We start from the raw sequence: 25687 nt of genomic DNA, 5'->3' as shown, positions 1-25687 counted from the left end.
AAATACATGTAAAAGAATGAAAATAGAAAACTCTCTAACACTATACACAAAAAATAAACTAAAAATGGATTAAATACCTAAATATAGGTCCAGATGCTATAAAACTTTTAGAGGGAAACATAGGCGGAATGCTCTTTGACATAAATCACAGCAGCATCTTGTTTGATCTACCTCCTAGAATAATGAAAATAAAGACACAAATAAACCAATGGGACCTAATTAAACTCAAAAGCTTTTGAACAGCAAATAAAACCATTATAAAAATGAAAAGACAACCCACAGAATGGGAGAAAATCTCTGCAAACTATGCAATAGACAGGACCTAATATCCAAAATATATGAACTCATATGACTCAACAACAAAAAAACTTAACTACCCAATTGAAAAATGGGCAGATCTAAATAGACAGTTCTCCAAAGAGGACATATAGTTGGCCAACAGGCACATGAAAAAATGCTTAACATCACTAATTATTAGAGAAATGGCAATCAAAACTACAATGAGCTACCACCTCACACCTGTCAGAGTGGGCATCATTAACAAGTCAACAAATAATTGCTGGAGAGATTGTGGAGAAAAGGGTATCCTCCTTCACTGTTGGTGGGAATATGAATTGGTACATCCACTGTTGAAAACAATATGGAGGTTCTTCAGAAAACTAAATATAGAACTACTGTATAATCCAGCAGTCCAACTACTGGGTATATATCCAGACAAAATTATCACTGAGAAGATATATATATTCCTATGTTCATTGCAGCACTATTCAATATAGCCAAGTCATGGAAACAACCTAAATGTCCCTTGACAGATAAATGGATTAAGAAGATGTACATATACACAATGGACTACTACTCAGGCATTAAAAAAAAAAAGCTAATGCCATTTGCAACAACATGCATGGAACTAGAGATTCTCATACTAAGTGAAGTAAGCCAGAAAGAAAAAGACAAATACCATATGGTAACAGTTATTCAAGGAATCTAAAACATGGCACACATGATCCTATCTGCAAATCTGAACCAGATCATGGTAAAGGAGAGCAGACTTGTGATTCCCAGGAGGGTGGGGGGAGTGATGGGCAGAGAAGGGCAGTTTGGATTTTTTGGAAGCAAAATGTTTCATTTGGAATGGATGGGCAGTGGGGCCCTACTGTTCAGCACAGGTAACTGTGTGTGATGGGGTTACTTCTGTACAACAGAAATTGAAGAAACGTAAATCAACTATACTTTAAAAAATAAGTAAATATACATGTCCTTACAGCTTAATAGCCATTAAAAATAATGCACATAAGTTGAAAGAACATTTTTAAAAATTTTATTGAAATTTTTTTACCATTAAATGATCATATTATAACATTTTTTCTGCTGAATATCCTTTTAGAACTTTAATATTTTTTTAAAAATAATGATTTATGCGCATAGAATATCTATTCTTAAATATTTTTAAGCATTAAAAAATATACATAGAAGACAATAACAACTCACTTTACCTCCTACTCCACAGAAATAATTACTTTAATATATAGTGATCTTATTCTAAGTATCTTTCACTGTGCACATAAACTTTTTAGAAAAATTAGGTTACAAAATAAATGCTATATAATCTCAGCACTGTTTTAAAATTGGGCATGTATGTACATATTAATGCTATTAAAGAATAACATTCTATAAATACTAGTCGAAACACAAGAGAAATGATGTAGAAGCATAACAGTTATCAAGCAGGGGCTGTAGCTATATATTATAGACAATATTATTGTATAGCTAGAAAAATCGAGAATATCACTTGAACTTTTTCTTACCAAATGCAGTGAGGTGGCTGCTTACAAATTTATTGTGCAGACATTTGTTTCATATATATACAAAAATAAAGTGGAAGAAAATATTCCTTTTATGAAAGTAAACAAATATATAAAATACCTAGAAGTAAACATCAAAAAATGTTTAAGATCAACTTGGAGAGAATTTTGGAATGCTGAAAGGGTCCTAGATGGAAGGCTTGAATACATAGAAATACAGATCTTCTTTTTGAATAGAAATACTTAGTTCAGTAAAGATTTCAGTTGCTTAATATACGAATATAACACAGTCCCCATGGAAAGACAATTGGAAATTATTTTGGAACTAAACAATTCTGCTTCTAACGTTTATTTATATTAATCAACTTATGAGAAGAGCCACGAAATAATTGGAATAGAAGACTCTTACCAGAGAGTATCATGTTTGGAAGGCTAAGATTGACAAAAGCAACTTGAAATTGATGCGTGATTAGACAGTCAGAATGACAGAATGGTATAGTGAGTTCAAAAGCAGATCCAAATATATGTGGACATTTAGAATATGATAAAAGTGAGATTTCACTGGGGAAGTGATACTTTTTTTTATAATTTTTTCCCATGGGTATAAAAGTCTATATAGGAGAGTGTGTGCTCTTTTCAAAATAACTGATTTTTTATAATTGATATAAATATTTAGCCTGTAAGAGCAGTCCTAAACAATCACAGTTAAACTATACTATATGAAAGTATATTTATGTAGAGCTTTTCCCTCCAAAAATATTTATCACACTTTTTCGTTTCTTGGTAGAATAGCACACTAAGTTATATGATTCTTAATTTTTCATTTTGTCTTCTGTATTTTGTATACATAATTTTTTTTGTCTTAGACCACCCATTAAGGCTTTTTGCTCATCCCAAAGAATAGTTTCATGCTAAAAGGCTAAAACTGTGTAAATGTTTTTTGAGGAAATGATCAGTTATGGTATTTTAAAGGGTTAGAATGGCATCTTTGTTCATCGGAGAGCATTAAAAATAATGTTATATTTCCAAGTTAAAATTTTTGTTGTAGTGTTTCCTTCAGATGGACAGATAACAATATATAAGTTAATTTTGTATTATTTTTCTCATTACTGATAGGCTTAGTATTAAACAAAAATAAATAAAATTAAATATCTCACTAGGTATGGGTTAACATTTCTTTGCTTGACCTCTGCAATAACTTCTCTGTACAAAATGGAAAAGATTGCCAAGTTATTTCTTAACACTTCTGTCCCTCCCACTCATGCCTGACCATTAATTACCTTGGTTATTAAGTATTTGGGCTCTTCAAGAACATTCCAAGATGCATGCCCGCCAGATTAGATGTTGCACTGCTTTTGAGTTTAATTATATTTTCCATGTTAGCTGTTTTGATTTATTTATCATAATTTCAGGGGAGGTGTAATTCTTGATTTTATAGATGAGAAGGCCAAGAAATAAAATGAAATGACATCCTGGAGTCACAGACTCCTTTGAGTGCTAGAAAAGCTAGTTAGGGGGACATTTTTCCAGCCTTGAGATCTGATGAACACACGAAGATGTTCATCAGCAGAGGCAGCAGAGTCAGCAGCAGAAGGGTAGGAGTGCAGGGAACTTTCACATTTGTGTCTCAAGCAGCTAAATTGTGACTGACCCACAGCAAGGGCTCAGTAATTATTGTTTGAATGAAAACCAATAAATCAATAAATCAATGAAAAACCCTACTTTGGCTTAAATAGTTACATTTCTTTTTAGTTATGCTACAATTTATTTTTTCCAACCAAATATATTAAATATATAACTAATTATGTACTTAAATAACTGTCTGCCTTGCAAAATGATACTTTGTGACTCAGAAGATAGTTTTTTAAGGTACTTATGTAACATAATTATTAGGTTTACAGTAAAAGTTTGTTCCTAAAACTCTTTCTCCATTTTAATTTTTGAAACAATTTCATTCATAACAATGCTCATTTCTACACTATACAGTGCAAATTTTCTAATTTTTTTCACAAAATTCTGAATATTTTACAATTTCTTCAGTTTTTGCATCAATCATTCCTGCCTAGCATGACTGGACTAATTTTTTCTTATCCTAATAGTAAATTTCTATTTTTAGAGTAAGTCCAAAATAATCTTCTGAGAACATAAGGCAGAATCCAAGAACAATTTGAATGATAGTACCATAAGAAAATAATATGCTATGTAGTTTAAAATATGTCTTTAATAAGAAAAAAAGAGTCAGCCATTTGTTAGAATGCGATTTCAATGATTCAATGATAGGCTTTGGGCTTTTATTCACCCATTTTTAGGTACATATGTACAATGAAATACTATTCAGCCATAAAAAGGACAAAATAATTCCATTTTCAGCAACATGGATGGAACTAGAGGCTCTCATACTAAGTCAGAAAGAGAAAGACAAATACCATATGGGATCTATTATATGGCACAAATGACCTATCCACAAAACAGAAAAGCTTATGGACATGGAGGATATTCTTGTGTTTGCCAGGGGCGAAGGGGTACAGAGGGGAACTGATGGGGAGTTTTGGGTTGGTAGATGCAGACTGTTACATTTAGAATGGATGGGCAATGGGGTCCTGCTGTACAGCACATGAACACTTTAAAAATGTTCATTCATGTACTACAGTGCACAGATCTCAGTGAATTTGTTACAAAGTGAACAAACGTGTGTAATTAGTAATGAAATCAAGATACAGACCCCTACTTTCATGCAGAAGTCCCCTTCTGATTTCTTCTTGTCACAATCCCATAACAGAGGTTAACTATATTTATGATTTCCAACAGTGTAGACTAAGTTTCTTTATTACTGTTTTATGTAAATAGAATCATACATTTTATACTCTATTGTGCATGTCTTCTTTCATTCAACATTAAGTTTGAGAAATTCATCTCTTTCATTGTGTGTGGTTTTAGTTTGCTCCTTCTCAATGTTGTATAGTATTTCAAGGTATTAACATATATTTATCCATTCCGTGTTGATAAACATTAGGGTTGTTTCCAGTTTGGGGTTCTCATAAAAAAGCACTACAATGAACATTCTTGTACATGTCTTTAGGTGAATATACACATGCATATTGTTATAGATTTATCTGGGTATCAAATTCTGGGTCACATAGTGTGTATATTTTCAGTTTTTATTAACTCTAGGGTTTTTTTCATATTTAAAAAGTCACTGATTTCAAGTGTACAATTCAGTGATTTTTAGCCAGTGGTGCAGCCACACCATAAATCAATTGTAGAACATTTTTATCCCCCAGTAAGATACCACAGGTACATTTATAGTTGATCCCCATTCCTAACCTTAGCACCAGGCAACCAGTAAACTTCCTTCTGACTTTGTAAATTGTCTTTTTCTAGATGTTCCATAAAAATGGAATCATATAATTTGTGGTCTGTGGCATATAGTTTCTTTCACTTAACATAATATTTTTGAAATTCATTACTGATGTACTTATGCATTCAGTATTCTATTGCATGGATATAATACATTTTTCCATTCTTAAGCTTATAAACATTTGAATTGTTTCTAGATTTTGAATAGTATGAATGAGGCTGCTGTGAATATTAGTGTCCAAGTATTTGTGTGAACATTTTCATTTCTTTTTGGTAGATAACTAGGAGAGGAATTGCTTCATCATATAGTAAATTAGTCAATTTATATTTAAATTTTTGAGAAATGCTTCCAGCTTCTGCCCATTACCTAGTTCCAAAGCCACTTCCATATTATTAGATATTTGTTTACAGCAGCACCCTACACTGCTTACCAATTTCTGTCATAGTTTGGACTCCTATAATGAAAATATTATATACTGGTTGACTTAAACAACAAACTTTTTTTTCTCACAGTTCTGGAGGCTGGGAAATCCAAGACCAAGGTGCTGGTAGATGGGACTCACTTCCCGGTTCATAGATAGCTGTCTTCTAATATATCTTCACATGGTGAAATGTGAGAGTGTTCTCTAGGATTTCTTTAATAAGGATGCTGATCCCATTCCTGAGAGCTCTACTCTCATGACCTAAATACATTCCAAAGCCTCCACCTCCTAATGATGCCGGAAAGGTGTTACTGGAATCTGGGTTCTTGTTCATGGAGCCGAAGAATAAACTTCTTGAACACACAGGCAGCAGGCAAGCAAAGCCTTTATTATAGGAAAGCAAAACAGCTCCCAGTACAGCTGGGAGGGGGAAGAAGAATCCTCCTCTCTCTTGTCCTGTAGGGGTTTTTATCCCTTAAAAATGGGGGTGACCAACGTGGGGTCCAGAAATATGGTTTTCTCCCATTGGCCTTGCCCAATTACCTATATCAGCCCTTGTCCAACAGGGGTCTTAGAGGTGGAAATGTCCTGTAAGTCTCATGGTTTCTTTGTCCTTCTCTTCCCATAGACTAAGTCACAGGGGGTTAGACATTAATGTCTATCTGGGTATAGGTATACTCCCTATAGTAAACAAGGCTTGTGGGGATGTTACTCCCTGGAGCCCTTAAGCCACAAATGTCCATGGATATCAATGTCAAAGAATTCATTGAAGCCCATGCTCCTACACTGACCACCTGAGTTATTATTCTGCCTCACTAACACTGCCATGTTGGAAGGTAAGAGTTGAATACTTGAATTTTCAGGGAATACAAACCTTCAGTCCATAACAGCCTTCCAATCCATGAAAATTGGATGTCTTTCCATTTATTTAGATCTTACTAATTTCTTTTAACAAAGTTTTGTAATTTTCATTGTTTACCTCTTGCACTCCTTTTGTTAAATTTGTTTCTATGTCATTCTTTTTGATGCTATTGTAAATCAAATTGCATTGTTAATTTTATTTTCATATTGTTCATTATTCATATATAGAAGTACAATTAGTTTTTAGACATTGATCTTATTTCCTGCAACCTTGGCCTGAACTTATATATTAGCTCTAATAGTTTTTTTTTGGGGGGGAGGAGAAAAAGATAGCTTTATTGCTTTGCCAGGCAAGGGGGGGCCACAACAGACTAATGCCTTAAAGACTGTGGGTTAGGAGGTGCTTTTATAGTTCAGGGTATGGAGTAAGGTTGTAAGGTTTAGGGCTAGAGATAAAGATCAGGATGGAAGCAAGCTTGTTTTATCTTTCAAAGCTGGTGTTTAGTGTCCCCAGGGCTGGTTCTGGTGATCCTCCTTCCTGGAATGAATAATGCTTCATCTAGTAGTTCTTCGATTTGTTGGGGGTTTTAGTTCTACAGAAGGGCTCAAGGATATTGTTATGTATATTCCTTGAGGAGGAACCGGGACCCTGCCCCAAGGCAGTACTGCTCCTCCCTAGCCTCTGCATCCCCTCCTTTCCCTGATTAGCAACTGCCCTTTGGAACTCAGGAAGGGTTATGGAGGCTGAGGCTTATTCCCTAAAAACAAGCAATGGAGGACACAGAAAGGCTTGTGTTCCTAGGAGCCTCACAGGGCACTAGCTCAGTTACATTCCCCCCTTTTCTTTGATACTTCTCAATCTTGAGGAGAGCACTTGTTGAGCAAGAAACAGAATATTTTGGGTATAAATGTTAATCATAAACTTAGCAAAGGAACTCGTTTTTACGGGGACTTAGTTTTTAACTCCCCACTTCTTTCTCCAAGTCTTCCAGGGAACAGGGCAATGACTGCTCTGGCTACTTCCTGGTAAAGTGGGTCAGAGTCCTGCCTCAATTCGGGAAATTGACCCCGAATGAGAAATATTCCTGAGTTCCAAGTCCTAGATCCAAGTCTTATATGATTAAGATCTCAATCCTTTGATCAATCTGGTGCAACAAGACTGAGTTAGAAGTAGGAGTGATGGAGTTAGAAGTAGGAGTGATGAGTTCTGATGGCTCAGCAGAAACGAATCTGACTAGCATCCATGAGGCCACAGGTTTGATCCCTGGCCTCACTCAGTGGGTTAAGAATACAGTGTTGTTGCCATGGCCATGAGACGTGGTGTGGGTTACAGATAAGGCTCAGTATAGGCCAGCAGCAACAGCTCTTACTCAACTCCTAGCCTTAGAACCTCCATATACTGCAGGTGCAGCTCTAAAAAAAAAAAGGAAGTAAGTAGAATTACAACTGGAACTTCAATTGACAAAATAGGTCACATTCCCTGAGGAATTTAGGAAAATATGCCTGAAACCCAGCCTAGAACTTGAACTTTGGGGAGACTTTTTGTAGCCAGGTAGCTAGTTGTCTATTTCTATCTAAGTAGGTTTTCAACATCAGATGGGGTATTGACATACACACACAGGAGCTATTGGCCATTACAAAATTCTTTTTTTTTTTTGCTAATGTTTGATCTAAAGCAATTTCATTTTCTAAAAATTTAGTAGTTACAAGTATACATTGAAGCCATAGGTTGCAGCTACTAACTGCCAGCATACCTTGCTTTAAGAACAGCTGGTGCCATCCTAAGTCTGATACAGCCCAGAAAATTCAAGTTCTCAACAGTACAAGGACTTGTCCAAAATCAGCTTCACAATGCCACCTAGCATTACTTTGGACGTCTAGACCATAGCTCCTCAATTGACTTCTAATAGTATTTTCCTTAATCACCAAGGCAGATATTACTGTTAATGATCTTAGTGTTTTTCTAGATATAAGGAGATACAAGAATTGGGCTCATAATAAATAAAATATTCTTCTGAAAATGTTTAACTGTCTGAAGACCTATTCTGCCAGTTTTCCCCAGAGCATAGAGTGCCTCACTCCTGATTTCCACCTTGAGCTCTTCCAGGGGATGTTACACTACTACAATTGTTGATCTGGTTCTAATAGTTTTTATACGTGTAGATTTCTTGGGATTTTCTTGTATGTATAAAGGACAATGTGATTGGTTAAAAAATGTTTTTTTCTTCTTCCTTTCCAATTTAGATGACTTTTATTTATATTTCTTGCTGGATTATGCTGCCTAGAACCTCCTATACCATGGTAAATAGAAGAGGCAAGAGTAGATATCATCTTGTTCCCAGTCTGAGGATGAAAGCATTCAGTCTTTCACCATTGAGTCCTTTATTAGTTTGAGAAATTTCCCTTCTAATCTAAGCTTGTTAAGAGCTTTTATTATAAATAGATGTTGGGTTTTGTCAAATGCAAAGAGGATCATATATATATATATATATATTTGTTTTTTATTCTATGAATGTGGCTTATTACATTAATCAGTTTTCGAATGTTAAACAAATCTTGCATTCCTAGGATAAATCCACTTGGTCACAATGCATACTCATTTAAAATATGTTTTGAATTTATTTTCTGTTTTTTTTTTTTTCTTTTTAGGACCACATTCATGGCATATGGAAGTTCCCAGGCTAGGTCTTGAATCAGAGCTACAGTTGCCGGCCACAGCCACAGCAATACCAGATCCAGCCATCTCCACAACCTACACCACAGTTCATGGCAACGTCGGGTCCCTGGACACACTGAGCAAGGCCAGGGATCAAATATGCATCCTCATGGATACTAGTAGGATTTGTTTCCACTGCACCACAACAGGAACTCCTCTTTTCTTAATATTTTGCTGAAGATAGTTGCATATATGGTTATAAAATATATTAGTATATAGTTTTTCTTTCTTCTGATATCTTTTTTTCTGGATTTGCTATGATATCATCATTATAGAATGAGTTGAGACATGTTCTATCCTCCTCTATATTCTGGAATAACATTTCAAGTATTGGCATTAATTCTCTATATTTGATAAAATTCACCAGTAAAACCATCTGGGCCTGGGCATTTTTTGTGGCAGATTTTTGAATTGCTAATTAAATTTTATAATCTTTTTAGCTTCTTAGGGGTCAGTGGCATTGTCTTCTTTCCGTTCCTTATTTTTCTGATATGTCTTTTCTCTTTGTTTCTTATATAATCTAGCTACGTATTTATTGACCTTTTTAAGAGTATACTTTGAGTTTCATGAATTTTCTCTATAATTGTTATGCTTTTTCTATTTCTTTATGTTCAATTTTTATTATTTTCTTGCCTTGGCATGATTCACTTTGATTTCATATTCTTTTTTTTCCAGGTTTCTAAGATGAGTGCTTAGAGTAATAATTTGAGATTTTTACTTTTTTTTTTTTTGTCTTCCTGCCTTTTCTAGGGCCACTCCCGTGGCATATGGAGGTTCCCAGGCTAGAGGCCTAATTGGAGCAGCAGCCCTGGTCTACTCCAGAGCCAGAGCAACACAGGATACGAGCCGCATCTGCAACTTACACCACAGCTCACAGCAACGCCTGATCCTTAACCCACTGAGCAAGGCCAGGGATCGAGCCTGCAACCTCATCGTTCCTAGTCAGATTCATTAACCACTGTGCCATGATGGGAACTCCGATTTTTACTATTTTTTAATGTGAGCATTCAAGGTTATAAATATCTCTCTAAGCACCCATTTAACAGCATTCATAAATGATGATATGTTATATTTTGTTTTCATTGAGATAAAAGTCTTTTCATTATTTTTTTGACCCACAAGTTACTTAGGAATGTAGTATTTAATTGCCAAATATTGGTGGATTTCCTAAATTTCTATCTTTTTTTGCAGTGTTACTTTGTTGTCATATAATATACTTTGTATGATTTAAGTTTCATTAAACTTATCAATATAGGTTTTATGGCCTAGTATATGGTCCATCCTGGAAAATATTACATGTGCTATTGAAAAGAATAGGTAATCTACTGTGATTTGGCCAGTTTTTCCATAAATGTCTGTTAGGTCAAGTTGGTTGATAGCTTTGTTCAAGCTTCTATATCCTCATTGATTTTCTGCCTAGTTAATCCACTAATTATTGAGAGTATAGCATTAAAGTTTCTAATTATAATTATTAGAATGTCTGCTTCACTGTATTCATCAGTCATGAATGTTTAAATGTTTTGTGTATTTTGAGGCTCTGTGCTCAGATGCACTTCTGTTTATAACTGTTTTATCTTTCTGTTAAATTGATATAATCGTCACTTTAAAATGTGCTTCTTTGAGTCTAGTGACAATTTTTGTTTTAAGGTCTGTTTCATCTGATGTTATTAAAACCATTATAGCTCTCTCTGTTTGCTGTTTACATGATATTTTCCCCATCCTTTTCCTTTTAATCTGTTTGAGCATATGTGTCTAAAGTGTGTCTTTTGTACACAGCATATCATTAGGTGATGTCTTTTTGTACTTCATTGTGTCAGATTTTGTCTTTTGTATTCAATTTATTTACAGTTAATGTATTACTGATAAGATTTATGTATATAATTCTCTTTCAATTAAAAGTAACCCCAGTCCTTAATGTCTGTCAGACACTGAATATGGCACTCCTCAATGAATTCTATTATACAGTGAATGCTTTTGCCTGGCTTGTCTCACTGTTTGACCTTGGGAACATTATGTAACATCTCTGAACCTGATTTCCATCCATAAAATGGGAATAAAAGTCATACTCTCCTCATAGGGATGTTGGGGGGATTGAACACAATTTACATGGAAAACGTATGCAGTAAATATCAGGTAAATGGAAGAAGGGTTTATTTTACTTTATTTTTAATTCTGTAAATTTAAGACATGCTATACTTAAATATCAGTATATACTACAGAGTAATCACTACCATGTATCTATTACCTGTGACCACTGTACAGTTTCACTTTTCACCCATTTCACCCATCTTCAACTCACTTCTGTGGTAACCATAATCTCTTCTTTGTATGAGTTTTTTTAAGTCTCTGCCCAAATCAGAGACTTTTTTTTTTTTTGTACTTTTGCCTTGTGTAGGGCAACACCTGCAGCATATGGAGGTTCCCATGCTAGGGGTCTAATTGCAGCTGTAGCTGCTGGCCTATGCCAGAGCCACAGCAATGCAGGGATCTGAGCTGCATCTGTGACCTACATCAGAGCTCACTGCAATGCCAGATCCTTAACACACTGAGCAAGGCCAGGGATCAAACGCTCAACCTCATGGTTCCTAGTCGGATTGGTTAACCACTGAGCCATGATGGGAACTCCTTCTTTTTTTTATTTTTATTTATTATTTTCCCACTGTACAGCAAGGGGATCAAGTTATCCTTACATGTATACATTACAATTACATTTTTTCCCCACCCTTTGTTCTGTCACGACATGAGTATCTAGACAAAGTTCTCAATGCTACTCAGCAGGATCTCCTTGTAAATCTATTCTAAGTTGTGTCTGATAAGCCCAAGCTCCCGATCCCTCCCACTCCCTCCCTCTCCCATCAGGCATCCACAAGTCTTTTCTCCAAGTCTATGATTTTCTTTTCTGAGATTTTCATTTGTGCTGGATATTAGATTCCAGTTATAAGTGATATCATATGGTATTTGTCTTTGTCTTTCTGGCTCATTTCACTCAGTATGAGAATCTCTAGTTCTATCCATGTTGCTGCAAATGGCATTATGTCATTCCTTTTTATGGCTGAGTAGTATTCCATTGTGTATATATACCACATCTTCCTAATACAATCATCTGTCGATGGACATTTAGGTTATTTCCATGTCTTTGTTATTGTGAATAGTACTGCAATGAACATGCGGGTGCATGTGTCTTTTTCAAGGAAACTCTTGTCTGGATATATGTCCAAGAGTGGGATTGTGGGGTCGTATGGAAGTTCTATGGATAGATTTCTAAGGTATCTCCAAACTGTTCTCCATAGTGGCTATACCAGTTTACATTCCCACCAGCAGTGCAGGAGGGTTCCCTTTTCTCCGCAGCCCCTCCAGCACTTGTTATTTGTGGACTTATTCATGATGGCCATTCTGACTGGTGTGAGGTGGTATCTCATGGTAGTTTTGATTTACATTTCTCTTATAATCAGCGATGTTGAGCACTTTTTCAAGTGTTTGCTGGCCACCTGTATATCTTCCTTGCAGAACAGTCTATTCAGGTCTTTTGCCCATTTTTCCATTGATTGATTGGCTTTTTTGCTGTTGAGTTGTATAAGTTGCTTGTATATCCTAGAGATTAAGCCCTTGTCGGTTGCATCATTTGAAACTATTTTCTCCCATTCTGAAAGTTGTCTTTTTGTTTTCTTGTTGGTTTCCTTTGCTGTGCCAAAGCTTGTCCATTTGATTAGGTCCCATGGGCTTATTTTTGCTGTTATTTCTATTGCTTTGGGAGACTGACCTGAGAAAATAGTCAGGATGTTGATGTCAGAGAGTGTTTTGCCTATGTTCTCTTCTAGGAGTTGGATGGTGTCCTGTCATATATTTACGTCTTTCAGCCATTTGGAGTTTATTTTTGTGCATGGTGTGAGGGTGTGTTCTAGTTTCATTGCTTTGCATGCAGCTGTCCAGGTTTCCCAGCAATGCTTGCTGAATAGGCTTTCTTTTTCCCATTTTATGTTCTTGCCTCCCTTGTCAAAGATTAATTGACCATAGGTGTCAGGGTTTATTTCCGGATTCTCTATTCTGTTCCATTGGTCTGTCTGTCTGTTTTGGTACCAGTAGTGCACTGTTGTGATGACTGTGGCTTTGTAATATTTCTTGAAGTCTGGGAGAGTTATGCCTCCTGCTTGGTTTTTGTTTCTCAGGATTGCTTTGGCGATTCTGGGTCTTTTGTGGTTCCATAGAATTTTTGGATTGTTTGTTCTAGTTCTGTGAAAAATGTCCTGGGTAATTTGCCAGGGATTGCATTGAATCTGTAGATTGCTTTGGGGAGTATGGCCATTTTTACAATACTAATTTTTCCAATCCAGGAACATGGAATATCTTTCCATTTCTTTACATCTTCTTTGATTTCTTTGACTAAAATTTTATAGTTCTCGGCATATAGGTCCTTTACCTCCTTGGTCAGGTGTATTCCGAGGTATTTGATTTTGTGTGGTGCAATTTTAAAATATATAATCATTTTGTATTCCTTTTCTAATATTTCATTGCTGGTATACAGAAATGCAACTTACTTCTGAATGTTAATCTTATATCCTGCTACTTTGATGAATTTATTAATCAGTTCAAGGAGTTTGGGGGTTGAGTCCTTAGGGTTTTCTATGTATACTATCATGTCATCTGCATACAGTGACATTTTGATCTCTTCTCTTCCTATATGGATGCCTTTTATTTCTTTTGTTTGTCTAATTGCTGTGGCTAGGACTTCCAAAACTATGTTGAAGAGCAGTGGTGAGAGTGGGCATCCCTGTCTAGTTCCAGATTTGAGTGAGAAGGCTTTCAGTTTTTCCCCATTGAGGATTATATTTGCTGTGGATTTATCATAAATGGCTTTGATTATGTTTAGGAATGTTCCTTCTATACCCACTTTGGTGAGAGTCTTGACCATGAATGGATGTTGGACTTTGTCAAATGCTTTTTCTGCATCTATTGAGATGATCATATTAATTTGAGTTTTTTTTTTTGTTAATGTGTTGTATGATGTTGATTGATTTGCGTATGTTGAACCATCCTTGTGAACCTGGGATGAACGCTACCTGGTCATGGTGTATGATCTTTTTGGTATCTTGTTGGATTCGGATGGCTAAGATTTTGTTGAGATTTTTTGCGTCTATATTCATCAATGTTGTTGGCTGATAGTTTTCTTTTTTGGTGGTATCTCTGTCTGGTTTTGGAATGAGGGTGATGGTGGCCTCATAGAATGTCTTTGGGGGTATTCCTTCTTCTTCAACCTTTTGAAAGAGTTTCAGGAGGATGGGCACCAGTTCCTCTGTATATGTTTGATAGAATTTGCTTGTGAAGCCATCTGGTCCTGGACTTTTATTTGTACGGAGTGTTTTTATGACAGCTTCAATTTCATTTCTAGTGGTTGGTCTGTTCAGTTGGTCTGTTTCTTCTTGATTCAGTTTTGGCAGGATGTAAGATTCGAGAAAATTGTCCATTTCTTCCAGATTGTCAAACTTGTTGGCATATGGTTTTTCATAGTATTCTCTTATTTTTTTTTTTTTTGTATTTTTGCTGTATCTGTTGTGATTTCTCCTTTTTTGTTTATAATTTTGGTTATTTTGGTTCTTGCTTTCTTCTTTTTAGTGAGTCTGGCCAGGGGTTTGTCAATTTTGTTTACCTTTTCAAAGAACCACCTCTGGGTTTTATTAATTTTCTCTATTGTTTTTTGAGTCTCTATTTTATTGACCTCTTCTTTGATCTTTATAATTTCCTTCTTTCTGCTGGCTTTAGGTCTCTTTTGTTCTTCTTTTTCTGATTCGTTTAGGTGGAGGCTTAAGTTGTCAATTTGGGATCTTCTTTTTTGAAAAAGTCCTGTAGTGCTATAAATTTCCCTCTGAGCACTGCTTTCACAGCTTGCCGCAGATTTTGAGAGGTTGTGTCTTCATTATCATTTGTTTCAAGGTAGTTTTTAATTTCCTTCTTGATGTCCTAATTGACCCATTGGTTTTTTAGTAGCATGTTGTTTAGTCTCCATGTAGTAGGTTTTTTCTCTTTCCTTTTCCCATGGTTGATTTCTAATTTCATGCATTGTGGTCAGAGAAGATACTTGAGATCATTTCTATGCTCCTAAATTTATTGAGGTTAGCTTTGTGTCCCAATATGTGGTCGATTCTTGAGAATGTTCCATGAGCGTTTGAGAAGAATGTGTATTCTGATTTTTTTGGATGTAGTGTCCTGAAGATATCAATTAAGTCTAACTTTTCTATTGTTTCCTTTAGGATCTCTGTTGCTTTATTGGTTTTCTGTCTAGAGGATCTGTCCATTGATGTGAGGGGGGTATTTAGGTCTCCTACTATGATTGTATTCTCATCAATATCTCCCTTTATGTCTGTTAATATTTGTTGTATGTATCTGGGTGCTCCTGTATTTGGGGCATATATGTTGACGATAGTAACTTCCTCTCCTTGGATGGATCCCTTAATCATTAAGTAGTGTCCTTCTTTGTCTTTCTTTATGTCTTTTGTTTTAAAGTCTATTTTGTCTGATATGAGCATTGCAACTCCTGCTTTTCTGTCATGTCTATTGCCGTGAAATGTTTTCCCCCAGTCTTTCACATTCAATCTATATGTGTCCTTTGTCCTAAGGTGAGTTTCTTGTAGGCAGCATATTGAAGGTTTTTGCCTTTTTATCCACTCAGCCAGTCTGTGTCTTTTGATTGGGGCATTAAGTCCATTGACATTTAAGGTGATAATTGATAGATGATTATTTATTGCCATTTTGAACCTCGTATTACAGTTGTTTCTATGCTTCTCCATTCTTCCATTTCTGGTTGGATCGTCTCCTGTTTTTATCTGTTTGAGTATTTTTTTTTTCATTTTTTCCGAATGAAATATTTGGTTTTGGCTTGTGGTTGTCCTGTTTTTTTAAGTATGCTAACCCCTTCCTATAATTGTGTGTTTTAGCCTGACGGTCCTGTAGGTTCAAACACTTCATTACTATATTAAAATTAAGAAGAGAATCATACAAACAAACAAAAAGGGTCTATTTATTTCCTAACATCCCTTGCCCACATTTTATGGTTTTGATGACTCTTTTTTTTTCTTTTTAATATTATTTTGTTTGAAGCATGTTCATGATTAAATCTGTATGCTGGCTTATTTGAGTGACTGTTCTCTGATTGCAGTTTCCTCAGTCCTAGTTCTTCCTCTTCTTCTTCTTCTTTTTTCTTCCCTTTCCTTCCTTTCTTTTCGGTTTAGAGAAGCCCTTTCAATATTTCCTTTAACCTGGGTTTTGTGTTGCTGTATTCTTTTAGCTTTTGTTTGTTGGAAAAAAAATTTTATTTCCCCTTCTATTTTAAATGATATTCTTGCTGGATAGAGTATTCTAGGTTGCATATTTTTTCCTTTGAGCACTTTAGATATCTCTTGCCATTCCCTTCTGGCCTGTAGTGTTTCTGTAGAGAAATCAGCTGATATTCTTATGGGGGTTCCCTTGTAGGTAACATTCTGCTTTTCTCTTGCTGCCTTTAGGATCCTCTCTTTATCACTAACTTTTGCCATTTTTATTATGATGTGTCTTGGTGTGGGTCTATTTGGGTTCAATTTGTTTGGGGCCCTCTGTGATTCCTGTATCTTGAACCCAGTATCCTTTAGATTTGGGAAGTTTCCAGCGATAATTTCTTCAAATATATTTTCCATTCCCTTATCTTTTTCTACTCCTTCTGGAATTCCTATTATGTGTAGATTGGCCCACTTTGTATTATCCCATAGGTCTCTTATATTGCTTTCCAGTTTTTTGATTTGGTTTTCTGTCTGCTGACCTGATTGGGTGATTTCCATTATTCTATCTACCATATCACAGATTCATTCTTCTGCATTATTCATTCTGGTTTTTACTGCCCTTAGTCCAGTTTTTATCTCTGCCAATGAATTTTCTAGTTTTTCTTGCCTCCTCCTTATATTTTCTAGTTCCTTTCTGAGGGTGTCTGCAATACTGTTCATATCTTCTCTTAATTCCTTCAGTATTTTCACTATTTCTCTTTTGAACTCCAGGTCTGTCAGACTGCAGAGATCTGTTTCATTGCTGACTGTTTTAGGTGAGTTCTCCTGTTGGTTTGACTGGGGGTGGTTTCTCAGCTTCTTCATCTTGCTTGTTGTTTTCTTTCTCCTGAGGGAGTTGTACTCTCCGTGATTGGGCAGTGTTTGCCTTGTCACTGCCGTGGAATGTTTCCTGAGGGCTGGCGTTGTTGGTAAGTTTTTTTTTGAGGCAGTGTGGCTTTTGTGGAGTGTTGATGGGGCTAACAGTGTTTCTTTGAAGCAAAGGAGGACTTCCTGAGGGCAGACAGGACTGGGAGGTCCACACCACGATGGTAGCTGATTTCACTTGCTCATGCAGAGCTTGCTCTGGTGTTTTTAGGCTGTGGGGTTCTTGCAGGGGGTTGGCGGTGTTGGTCAGCTGTTCCTCAGGAGTGCATCACCCCCTGGGGGCTGGAGCAGCTATCTGGGTCGCGGAGAACCCAAGAGGCTCTTCCCTAGGTTATCCCAACTCAGAAGGACGGTCTGAGAATGTAGGCGGATCTTTTCACAGTCTGGCCAAGCTTGTTGTAGCTTTCTGGGATGCAGGGGTTCCTGCCAGGAGCTGGCAGTCCTGTGCTGTTGTTCCGCGTAACTCCAGCTCCTCCCGAGACCTGGAGCGGCTAGCTGGGCTGCTGCAAAGCCAGGAGGCTCCTCCCCAGGGCAGCCTGACTAAGACCGTCCGAGAATTAGGCATATCTTTTCATGGCCTGGCCAGACTTATTGTAGCTTTTCTGGGCTTCAGGGGTCCTGCCTGGATCTGGCAGTCCTATGCAGCTGATCCGCAAGAGCTCGGCTCCCCCTGATGGCCTGGGTGGCTAGCTGTGCCACTGGAAACCCAAGAGGCTTTTCCCCAGGACTGGCTGACTCGAAAAGACTGTCCAAGAATTAGGCAGATCTTTTCACAGCCTCGCTAGGCTTGTTCTAGCTTTTCTGGGCTGCGGGCCTTTTCTAGGGGGCTGGTGGTATTTGGTGCTGTTCTGCAGGGTTGTAGCCCCTCCAAAGGGCAAGCAGGCCTGTGCTGGGACAGCCCCTGTGGTGGTAGACTTTAGGCAATTGTTGAGGCCAGCCCTCCCGGATGGCAGGCAGCCCCAGGTCCAGCGAGTACATAGGGGTGGCCGGGGTAGGGTGAGGGGATGCACTGGGAAGCACAGCTTTCTTCTAGCTAGCCGGCCGGTAAGCTTGCTGTGGCATGGGAGTATTCTATGGGGACCCACCCCTTCTCTCCCCTCCCCATCATGGATGCAGACCAGGCTCTTCTCCCAGGTTCCCTCTGATGTGGCTTTCCACTTCCCCGCCCCTAGAGTATTGCTCCCTTCCTCTGCGACAGCTTTGTTTTCTAGTCTCCCAGGCAGTCTCTGCCCCGTCAAATTTGAAAGACTTGTTTCTAGACCTCCCAAGCAGTCTCTGCTCCACCCCGTCCCCCCCAGCCCTTTCCTGGGGACTAACCTTCGGAGCCAAGGTCTTGGTGCCCAGCCCCCACCCAGGTATCTCAATTTTTGGTGACTGTGCCCGTAGTTTAGATGGTCTGTTCAGTTCTTGATCTGCTTTTCAGAACTCCAACTTACTGCTACACTCTTTCTGCATCTGGAGATTCCTCCGGTTTGTTTGATCTTTCCCCCGAGTAGGTGACTTTCCAGGGTGCGGGATCCCTTTCTCCTCCACAGTTCCCCTTCAGGAGTGCCCGTCCAGCTCGGATTCACCTTCTCTCACTCTCCTCTTTTCTCTTGTTTTACCTAGTAATGTCACAAATTTCTTGCTGTTATTGGAGTTTAGGTTCTACCAGCAATTGGTTGCTGTTCTGTGCGAGTCATTTATCCTGTAGATGTGTTTTTTTTTTTTTTTGTGTTTGTGGGAGAGGTCAAGCATGTCCCCCTACTCTTCCGCCATCTTGTCTCCTCTCCTGTTTTTTTTTTTTTTTAAGATTTCATACATTAGTGAAATTATTTTGTCTGAAGTATTTCGTATAGCATAATACCCTCAAGGTTTATCCATGTTATCACAAATGGCATGACTTTATTCTTTTTTATGGCTGAGTATGCATATATAGCTACTCAGTTGTAAGGAGTGGTTTTACAGGTACTGCTACACTAGTTGATGTTTTTCTCCTACCAGAAATCAGCTGTTGGTCTATAGGTGTTCCCTTATAATTAACTCTTTGTTTTTCTCTTGCTGCCTTTAGAATCCTCTCTTTATCTTTAATTTTTGACATTTTTTTGTTTAGAATATGTCTTGGAATGTCTGCGTTCATCTTATTTTGGACCATCTATGCTTCCTGTATCTGGATATCTATTTTGTTCATTAGGTTTGGGAAGTTTTAAGCCACAATTTCTTCAAATACATTTTTGATACAATTTTCTCTTTCTTCTCTTTCTAGAATCCCTATTATGTGCAGATTACCATGCTTTATATCATCCTGTAGTTCTCTTTATGTTGTTTTCTTTTTTTATTTGATTTTCTTCCTACTGCTTTGATTAGTTTCTATTTTTCTATCTTCCATATCACTTATTCATCTGCATTATTCTTTCTGCTGTTCATTGATTTTACCTCAGCTTTTGCCTTTGAAAATGAGGCTTCTAATTTTTCTTGGCACTTCCTTATAGTTTTAAGTTCCTTTTTACAATAATCTGCATTTATTTGTCAATAGGTTTTCTTAATTCCTTAGGTATTCTCATTACCTCCTTTTTGAAGTTGATGTTAGATTGAAGTATTCTGTTTCATTGTTTGTTCTTTCCGGTGAATTCTCTTGGTCTTTCAAATGGGAGTGGTCCTCTACTTTTTCATTTCTGTTTGTATTTCTCTTACTCTTAGAGGGTTTTTTATATATGTGGGTGCATCCATGCATAGCTTGTGTGGGTTTAACATTTTTTGGTCCGAGGGCTGCTTTTGGGTTGGATGCTTGCCACCTTTCCTCAGAGTTTGCTGGCTGTTATCCCCTTGATAATGGGTGTGCAGTTGTGCAGCCCACACATGCTCCGAGGTATTCAGGGTCAATAGTCAGTGCCTGGTCTTGGGACCTTTTGTGGCAGTGGCAGTATGTGCATTCTCCAGGGAAGGTAGGGACAGTGACCATTACCCACTTGCAAGGTGTTCAGTGGAGGCAGTGGTTTGTGCTTGCCTCTGAAGTCTGTGATTGCAGCAGCAGCTCACGCCTGCCCCCAGAGCTCACACAAGCTGTGCTCTGCCACCTTAGCACCTTTAAAGGTGGGAAGAGAAGCTCTTATGGTGGTCCCAACACCTCCTTTCTCATGCCCCTCAACAATAGTGCCGTGCCTCTCTGGTTCTCCAGTGCTTCTTCATGCACTCCCTTGGTTGTGATGCACCACACCCTGGACCTCTCAGGTTGGCTCCATGCAGCCAACCCAAGGCCTCTCCCCAGATCTGACCCTAGCCTCAGCATCCAGCCCCTGCCCGCCCCAGCAGATGCATGTGGCACATCTCAGGTTAGTGTGTGCCAAGCAGTAGCACCAGCCATCTGTGCAGGGCTTTCTCCACATTATCCTCCACTGATCCATTGCTATACTCTCCTCTTAGGCTCCAGAGCTCTCCCTGTGTTCTGGCTGATCGTTCCCCCACCCTGATAAGGGGCCTTTCTATGTGAGGAAACATTTTCTCTTTCATGGCTCCTTCTCAGGGGACCTGGTCCCATCCCAGTCCCTTTCTTTCTGTTTTTTTTTTTTTTTCATTTTTCCTATCCAGTTATGTTAAAGTTTTCTTGCCCTTTCTAAAGTTTGAGGTCTTCTAGCAATCAGTTAGATGTTTTTTGAGAATTATTTAACATGTAGATGTATTTTGGGGAGAAGGTGAGCTCCATGTCCTACTCTTTTGTCATCTTACTAGAGCACCCCACCAGACATTATTTTTAAATACATTTTCCTACTCCATTCTTTCTCTTTTTTTTCTGATACTTCCACTTCATATATATTGGTGTCTCACATTTCTTTAAATCTCTGTGTATTTTTTGGCATTATATTTTTCTCTCCTTCATAGTGCATAATTTCTATCAGTCTATCTTCAACTGTGCAAATTTTTCCTTCTGCCAACATAAATATACTGTTGTGCTTATCTTATGAAATTTTATTGTGTTTTTTGGTATTTTCACCTCCCAAATTTTCATTTAATGATTTTAAAAATAATTTCTTTTGTTTATTGATACTATTTGAGGAGACGCTGCCATCAAACCTTCTTTACTCTTTAAAACAGGGTTTTCTTTACTTCTTTGAATATATTTAAAATAACTTTCTACAAATTCAATATCTAGGCATTTTCAAAGGAAGTATATTACTGGCTATTTTTCCTTGTGTTATCACATCTTCTTTGTCCATTCCTCTGTCAGTGGACAATTAGGTTGCTTCCATGTCTTGGCTAGTGCTGCAGTGAACATTGGGGTACATGTATCTTTGTTAATTATATTTTTCTCTGGATATATGCCCAGGGTTGGGATTGTAGGATCATACAGTAGATCAATATTTAGTTTTTAGAGGAACCTCCATACTGTTTCCATACTGGCTTCACTAATTTACAGTCCCAGCAAAAGTATAGAAGTTTTCCCTTTTTTCCACACCCTCTGTGACATTTACTATTTGTAGACTGGTGTTAAGTGATACTGCAATTTTGAGTTGCATTTATCTAATAATTTTCAATGTTGAACATCTTTTCATGTGCATTTTGGCCATATGTCTGTCTTCTCTAGAGAAATGTCCATTTAGATCTTCTTTCCATTTTTTGATTTTTTTTTATATTAACACCTACAGGAGATGTTAGTATATTTTGGAAATTAATCCCTTGTCAATTGCTTCATTTAAGTCTTAATCCATTTTTTTTTTTTTGTCTTTTTGCTATTTCTTTGGGCTGCTCCTGTGGCATATGGAGGTTCCCAGGCTAGGGGTCGAATTGGAGCTGTAGCCACTGGCCTACGCCAGAGCCACAGCAATGCCCGATCCAAGCCGCATCTGCAACCTACACCACAGCTCACGGCAACGCCGGATCATTAACCCACTGAGCAAGGGCAGGGACCTAACCCACAACCTCATGCTTCCCAATTGGATTCATCAACCACTGCGCAATGACGGGAACTCGCTTAATCCATTTTCAGTTTATTTTTGTGTATATAGTTATACTGTATTCTAATTTCATTCTTTTCCTTGTAGCTGTCCAGTTTTCCCAGCAACACTTATTGAAGAAACTTTCATTTCTCCACTGTATATTCTTGCTTCCTTTTTCATAGGTTAGTTGACCATAAATGTGTTTGTTTACTTCTGGGCTTTCTATCCAGTTCCATTGATCTATATTTGTTTTTGTGCCATTACCATACTGTATTGATGACTGTGACTTTGTAGGAAAATCTGATATTAGGGAGCATGATTCCTCCAACTCTGTTCTTCTTTCTCAAAGTATTTTCGGCTCTTTTTGTGTATTTTATGTTTCTATACAAATTTTAAAAGTTTTGTTCTAGTTCTGTGAAAATGCCAATGGTAATTTGATAGAGATTGCAACAAATCTATAGATTGCCTTGATCGGTATGGCCACTTTAACAATGTTGATTCTGAAATTACTGTCTTGGCTCAGCAGAAACAAATCTGACTAGTACCCATGAGGACATAGGTTCAGACCCTGGCCTCACTCAGTGGGTTAAGGATCTGGCATTGCTGTGAGCTGTGTTGTAGTTCACAGATATGGCTCAGATCCCATGTTGCCCTGGCTGTGGCACAGGCCATAGGCTAAAGCTCTGATTGAATGTCTAGCCTGGGAACCTCCATATGCCATGGCTGTGACCCCCCCAGAAAAAGAAAAAAAAGAAAAAAAATGTTTATCCTTCCAACCTGAGAACACAGTAGATGTTTCCATCTGTTTGTGTCATCTTTGATTTCTCTCATCAGTGTCTTATTCTTTTCCAAATACAAGTCTTTTGTCTACTTAGACATGTTTATTCCTAGGTATTTTATTTTATTTTTTGATGAGATGGTACATAAGATTGTGTTCTAATTTTTCTTATTGTTAGTGTATAGAAATGCTAGAAATTTCTGGGTATTAATTTTGTATCCTGCAACTTAAATTAATTAGTGTATCAGTTCTAATTTTTTTTGGTGGAGTCAAAGTTTTCTTCACATAAGATCCTTTCATCTGCAGACAATTTTCCTACTTCCTTTTTTTAGGATGCCATTCATTTCTTTTTCTTGCATAATTTCTCATCTAGTACTTCTTTGTTTTTTTTTTTCTCTTGTCTTTTTTAGGACCACACCCATGGCATATGGAGTTTCCCAGGCTGGGGGTCGAATCAGAGCTGTAGCCATCGGCTTATGCCACAGCCACAGCAACACAGAATCTGATCCGTGTCTGCAACCTACACTACGGTTCATGGCAATGCTGGATCCTTAGCCCATTGTGCAAGGCCAGGGATTGAACCTGCAACCTGATGGTTCCTAGTTGGTTTTGTTTCCACTGTGCCACAATGGGAACTCCTCATCTAGTACTTCTGATACTATTTTAAATAAAACTGGTAAGAGTTGGCATCCTCATTTTTCCCCATATCTTTGAGAAAAAAACCTTTAGTTTTTGAAGTTGAGTATGTCAACTGTGGGATTTTCCTATATGGTCTTTATTATATTGAGTTACTTTCTATATTTAGTTGGTTGAGAGTTTTTATTATGAAAGTGTATTGAATTTTGTCCAGTACTTTTTTCTACATGTAGTGAAATGATCATATGACATTCACTTTTTATTTTGTTAATATGATGTATCACATTTATTGATTTGTGTATGTCAAACTATTCTTGCATTCCACGGATAAATTCCACTTCCATTACAACTGAAGGGAACAGGATACATACATATAGAGAGAATATAAGAAAAATTGTACTTATGGAAAATTCTGATGCTTCAGGTCAGTGGCTTCATACCTTCCATGAACAATATGCCTGGACTTTAATTTAATGCGTGCTGGCTAAAATTTTGGTGTAAATTCTCATAAACTGGTTTCTTCTACATTCACTAGAACCTGCCACTCAAGGATATAAAAATAATTGCTTTGATTTTTTGCAAGGGGTTTGGAAAGGTAAGCATATGTGATGATTTTTTCATTTGGCCAAGACAATTATTAAAGTTGTACAAGTTTCGAGGCAAAAGCTCTAGGAGCAAGTAATTGTTTAGTGGAGTGAGTCTGGCAGATTCTTAATAATCATCAAGATCTCAAATATGGCTATGTTATTATTCATAATAATATTCCTGAATTAGGGAACTTCCACAAGGCATCTGCAGGGCTACACTCGTTTTCAGGGGCCCTATGATCTTTTGCTTTCATAAGTCACTTGTTCCATAAAAATATTAAAAGTTGTATTTTATGACTTGTATGAAGACAAGTATTATACAGACTGGATTATATTAATATTTTCTTTTCATTTTAAAAGAAATTAAAAGAAGTCTATTCTCCAGGTCCATGATTTTCTTTTCTGTGGAAAGGTTCATTTGTGCCATATATTGGATTCCAGATATAAGTGATATCATATAGTATTTGTCTTTCTCTTTCTGACTTACTTCACAAATGGATAAGCAGTGAGATCCTGCTGTGTAGTACTGGGAACTATGTCTGGTCACTTATGATGAAGCATGATAAAAGGAGAAAAAAGAAAATATACATGTATGTGTAACTGGGTTACCATGCTATACAGTAGAAAATTGACAGAACACTGTAAACCAGCTATAATGGAAAAAAAATCATTATATAAAAAATAAAAATTAAAAAATTAAAAAAAGAAATTAAAACATTTTATGAACCTTCAAAAGTATCATGAGCCCTAGACATAATGGTTATTGTGTGTAGTCGATGTAAGGCCTGGGATTTGATATATTCCTCATGATATTTTATAGCCCTTTGTGATTTTTTATTTTTATTGACTTATAAATTCTTTACATTTACAATGATTATTTCCTAGTAATTATAGTCTTTACAACTGCTTTTTTTTTCTTTATAGGGCCGCACTTGTGGCATTTGGAAGTTCACAGGTCAAGGGTTGAATCAAAGTTATAGCTGCTGGCAACAGCCACAGCCACAGCAATGCCAATTCCCAGCCACATATGCAACCTACACCACAGCTCACAAAAATGTTGGATCCTTAACCCACCAAATGAGGCCATGGATCAAACTTGCATCCTCATGGATTCTACTTGGGTTTGTTTCCACTGAGCCACAATGGGAACTCCCTCTTTACAAGTACTTTGAAAGGTCTATTTTATACAATACAGATCATGGTAAAGTTGCCTTTTTTCTTTAGTTTCATCATAAACTCAAAACTGTTTTATAGTCTCAGATTGTTCCTTTTCACTTTCATTTTTTTTTTAATTTCATACTCTGCTTGTTACCATTAGAGCTATCAGATGTTGGAAAGCCCTTTTTAGATCAGGCTTTTGACTTGATATAGTACTTTTTGACTCAATATATTTCAAAAGGTTAAGTTCAGTGTACATTTTATGTCCACAGCAGCACTAAGGATA

The 25687-nt window shown here is 37.3% G+C and overlaps 1 protein-coding gene across 13 annotated transcripts in view; it reads left to right on the top strand.

Moving 5' to 3' along the window:
- Positions 1 to 25687, top strand: part of OPHN1 (oligophrenin 1) — a 631870-nt gene that overhangs the window by 355831 nt on the left and 250352 nt on the right. For 2 of the 13 annotated variants that reach the window (XR_014835159.1, XR_014835160.1), the window contains exon 16: positions 17177 to 17220. The exons of 10 other annotated variants lie outside the window; for them this stretch is intronic. Coding sequence is in view for 1 of the 3 variants with exons in the window: in XM_085007360.1 (XP_084863486.1) it covers positions 9092 to 9336 (245 nt within the window). In the remaining 2 variants the exon portion in view is untranslated. Of the gene's footprint in view, positions 1 to 9091; positions 11128 to 17176; positions 17221 to 25687 lie in introns of those variants that run through there. One more of the 13 variants, XM_085007360.1, reaches the window with a different exon arrangement.

Source organism: Sus scrofa, chromosome X (assembly GCF_054392235.1).
Source record: "Sus scrofa isolate SSC_HxYL_T2T_F1_AM1 chromosome X, Sscrofa_HxYL_maternal_Yorkshire_Landrace_v2.0, whole genome shotgun sequence".
In the NCBI taxonomy this organism is placed as follows: Eukaryota; Metazoa; Chordata; class Mammalia; order Artiodactyla; family Suidae; genus Sus; species Sus scrofa.
Note: the sequence above shows the minus strand (reverse complement) of the source record. Positions and strands in the feature narration are given on the sequence as shown.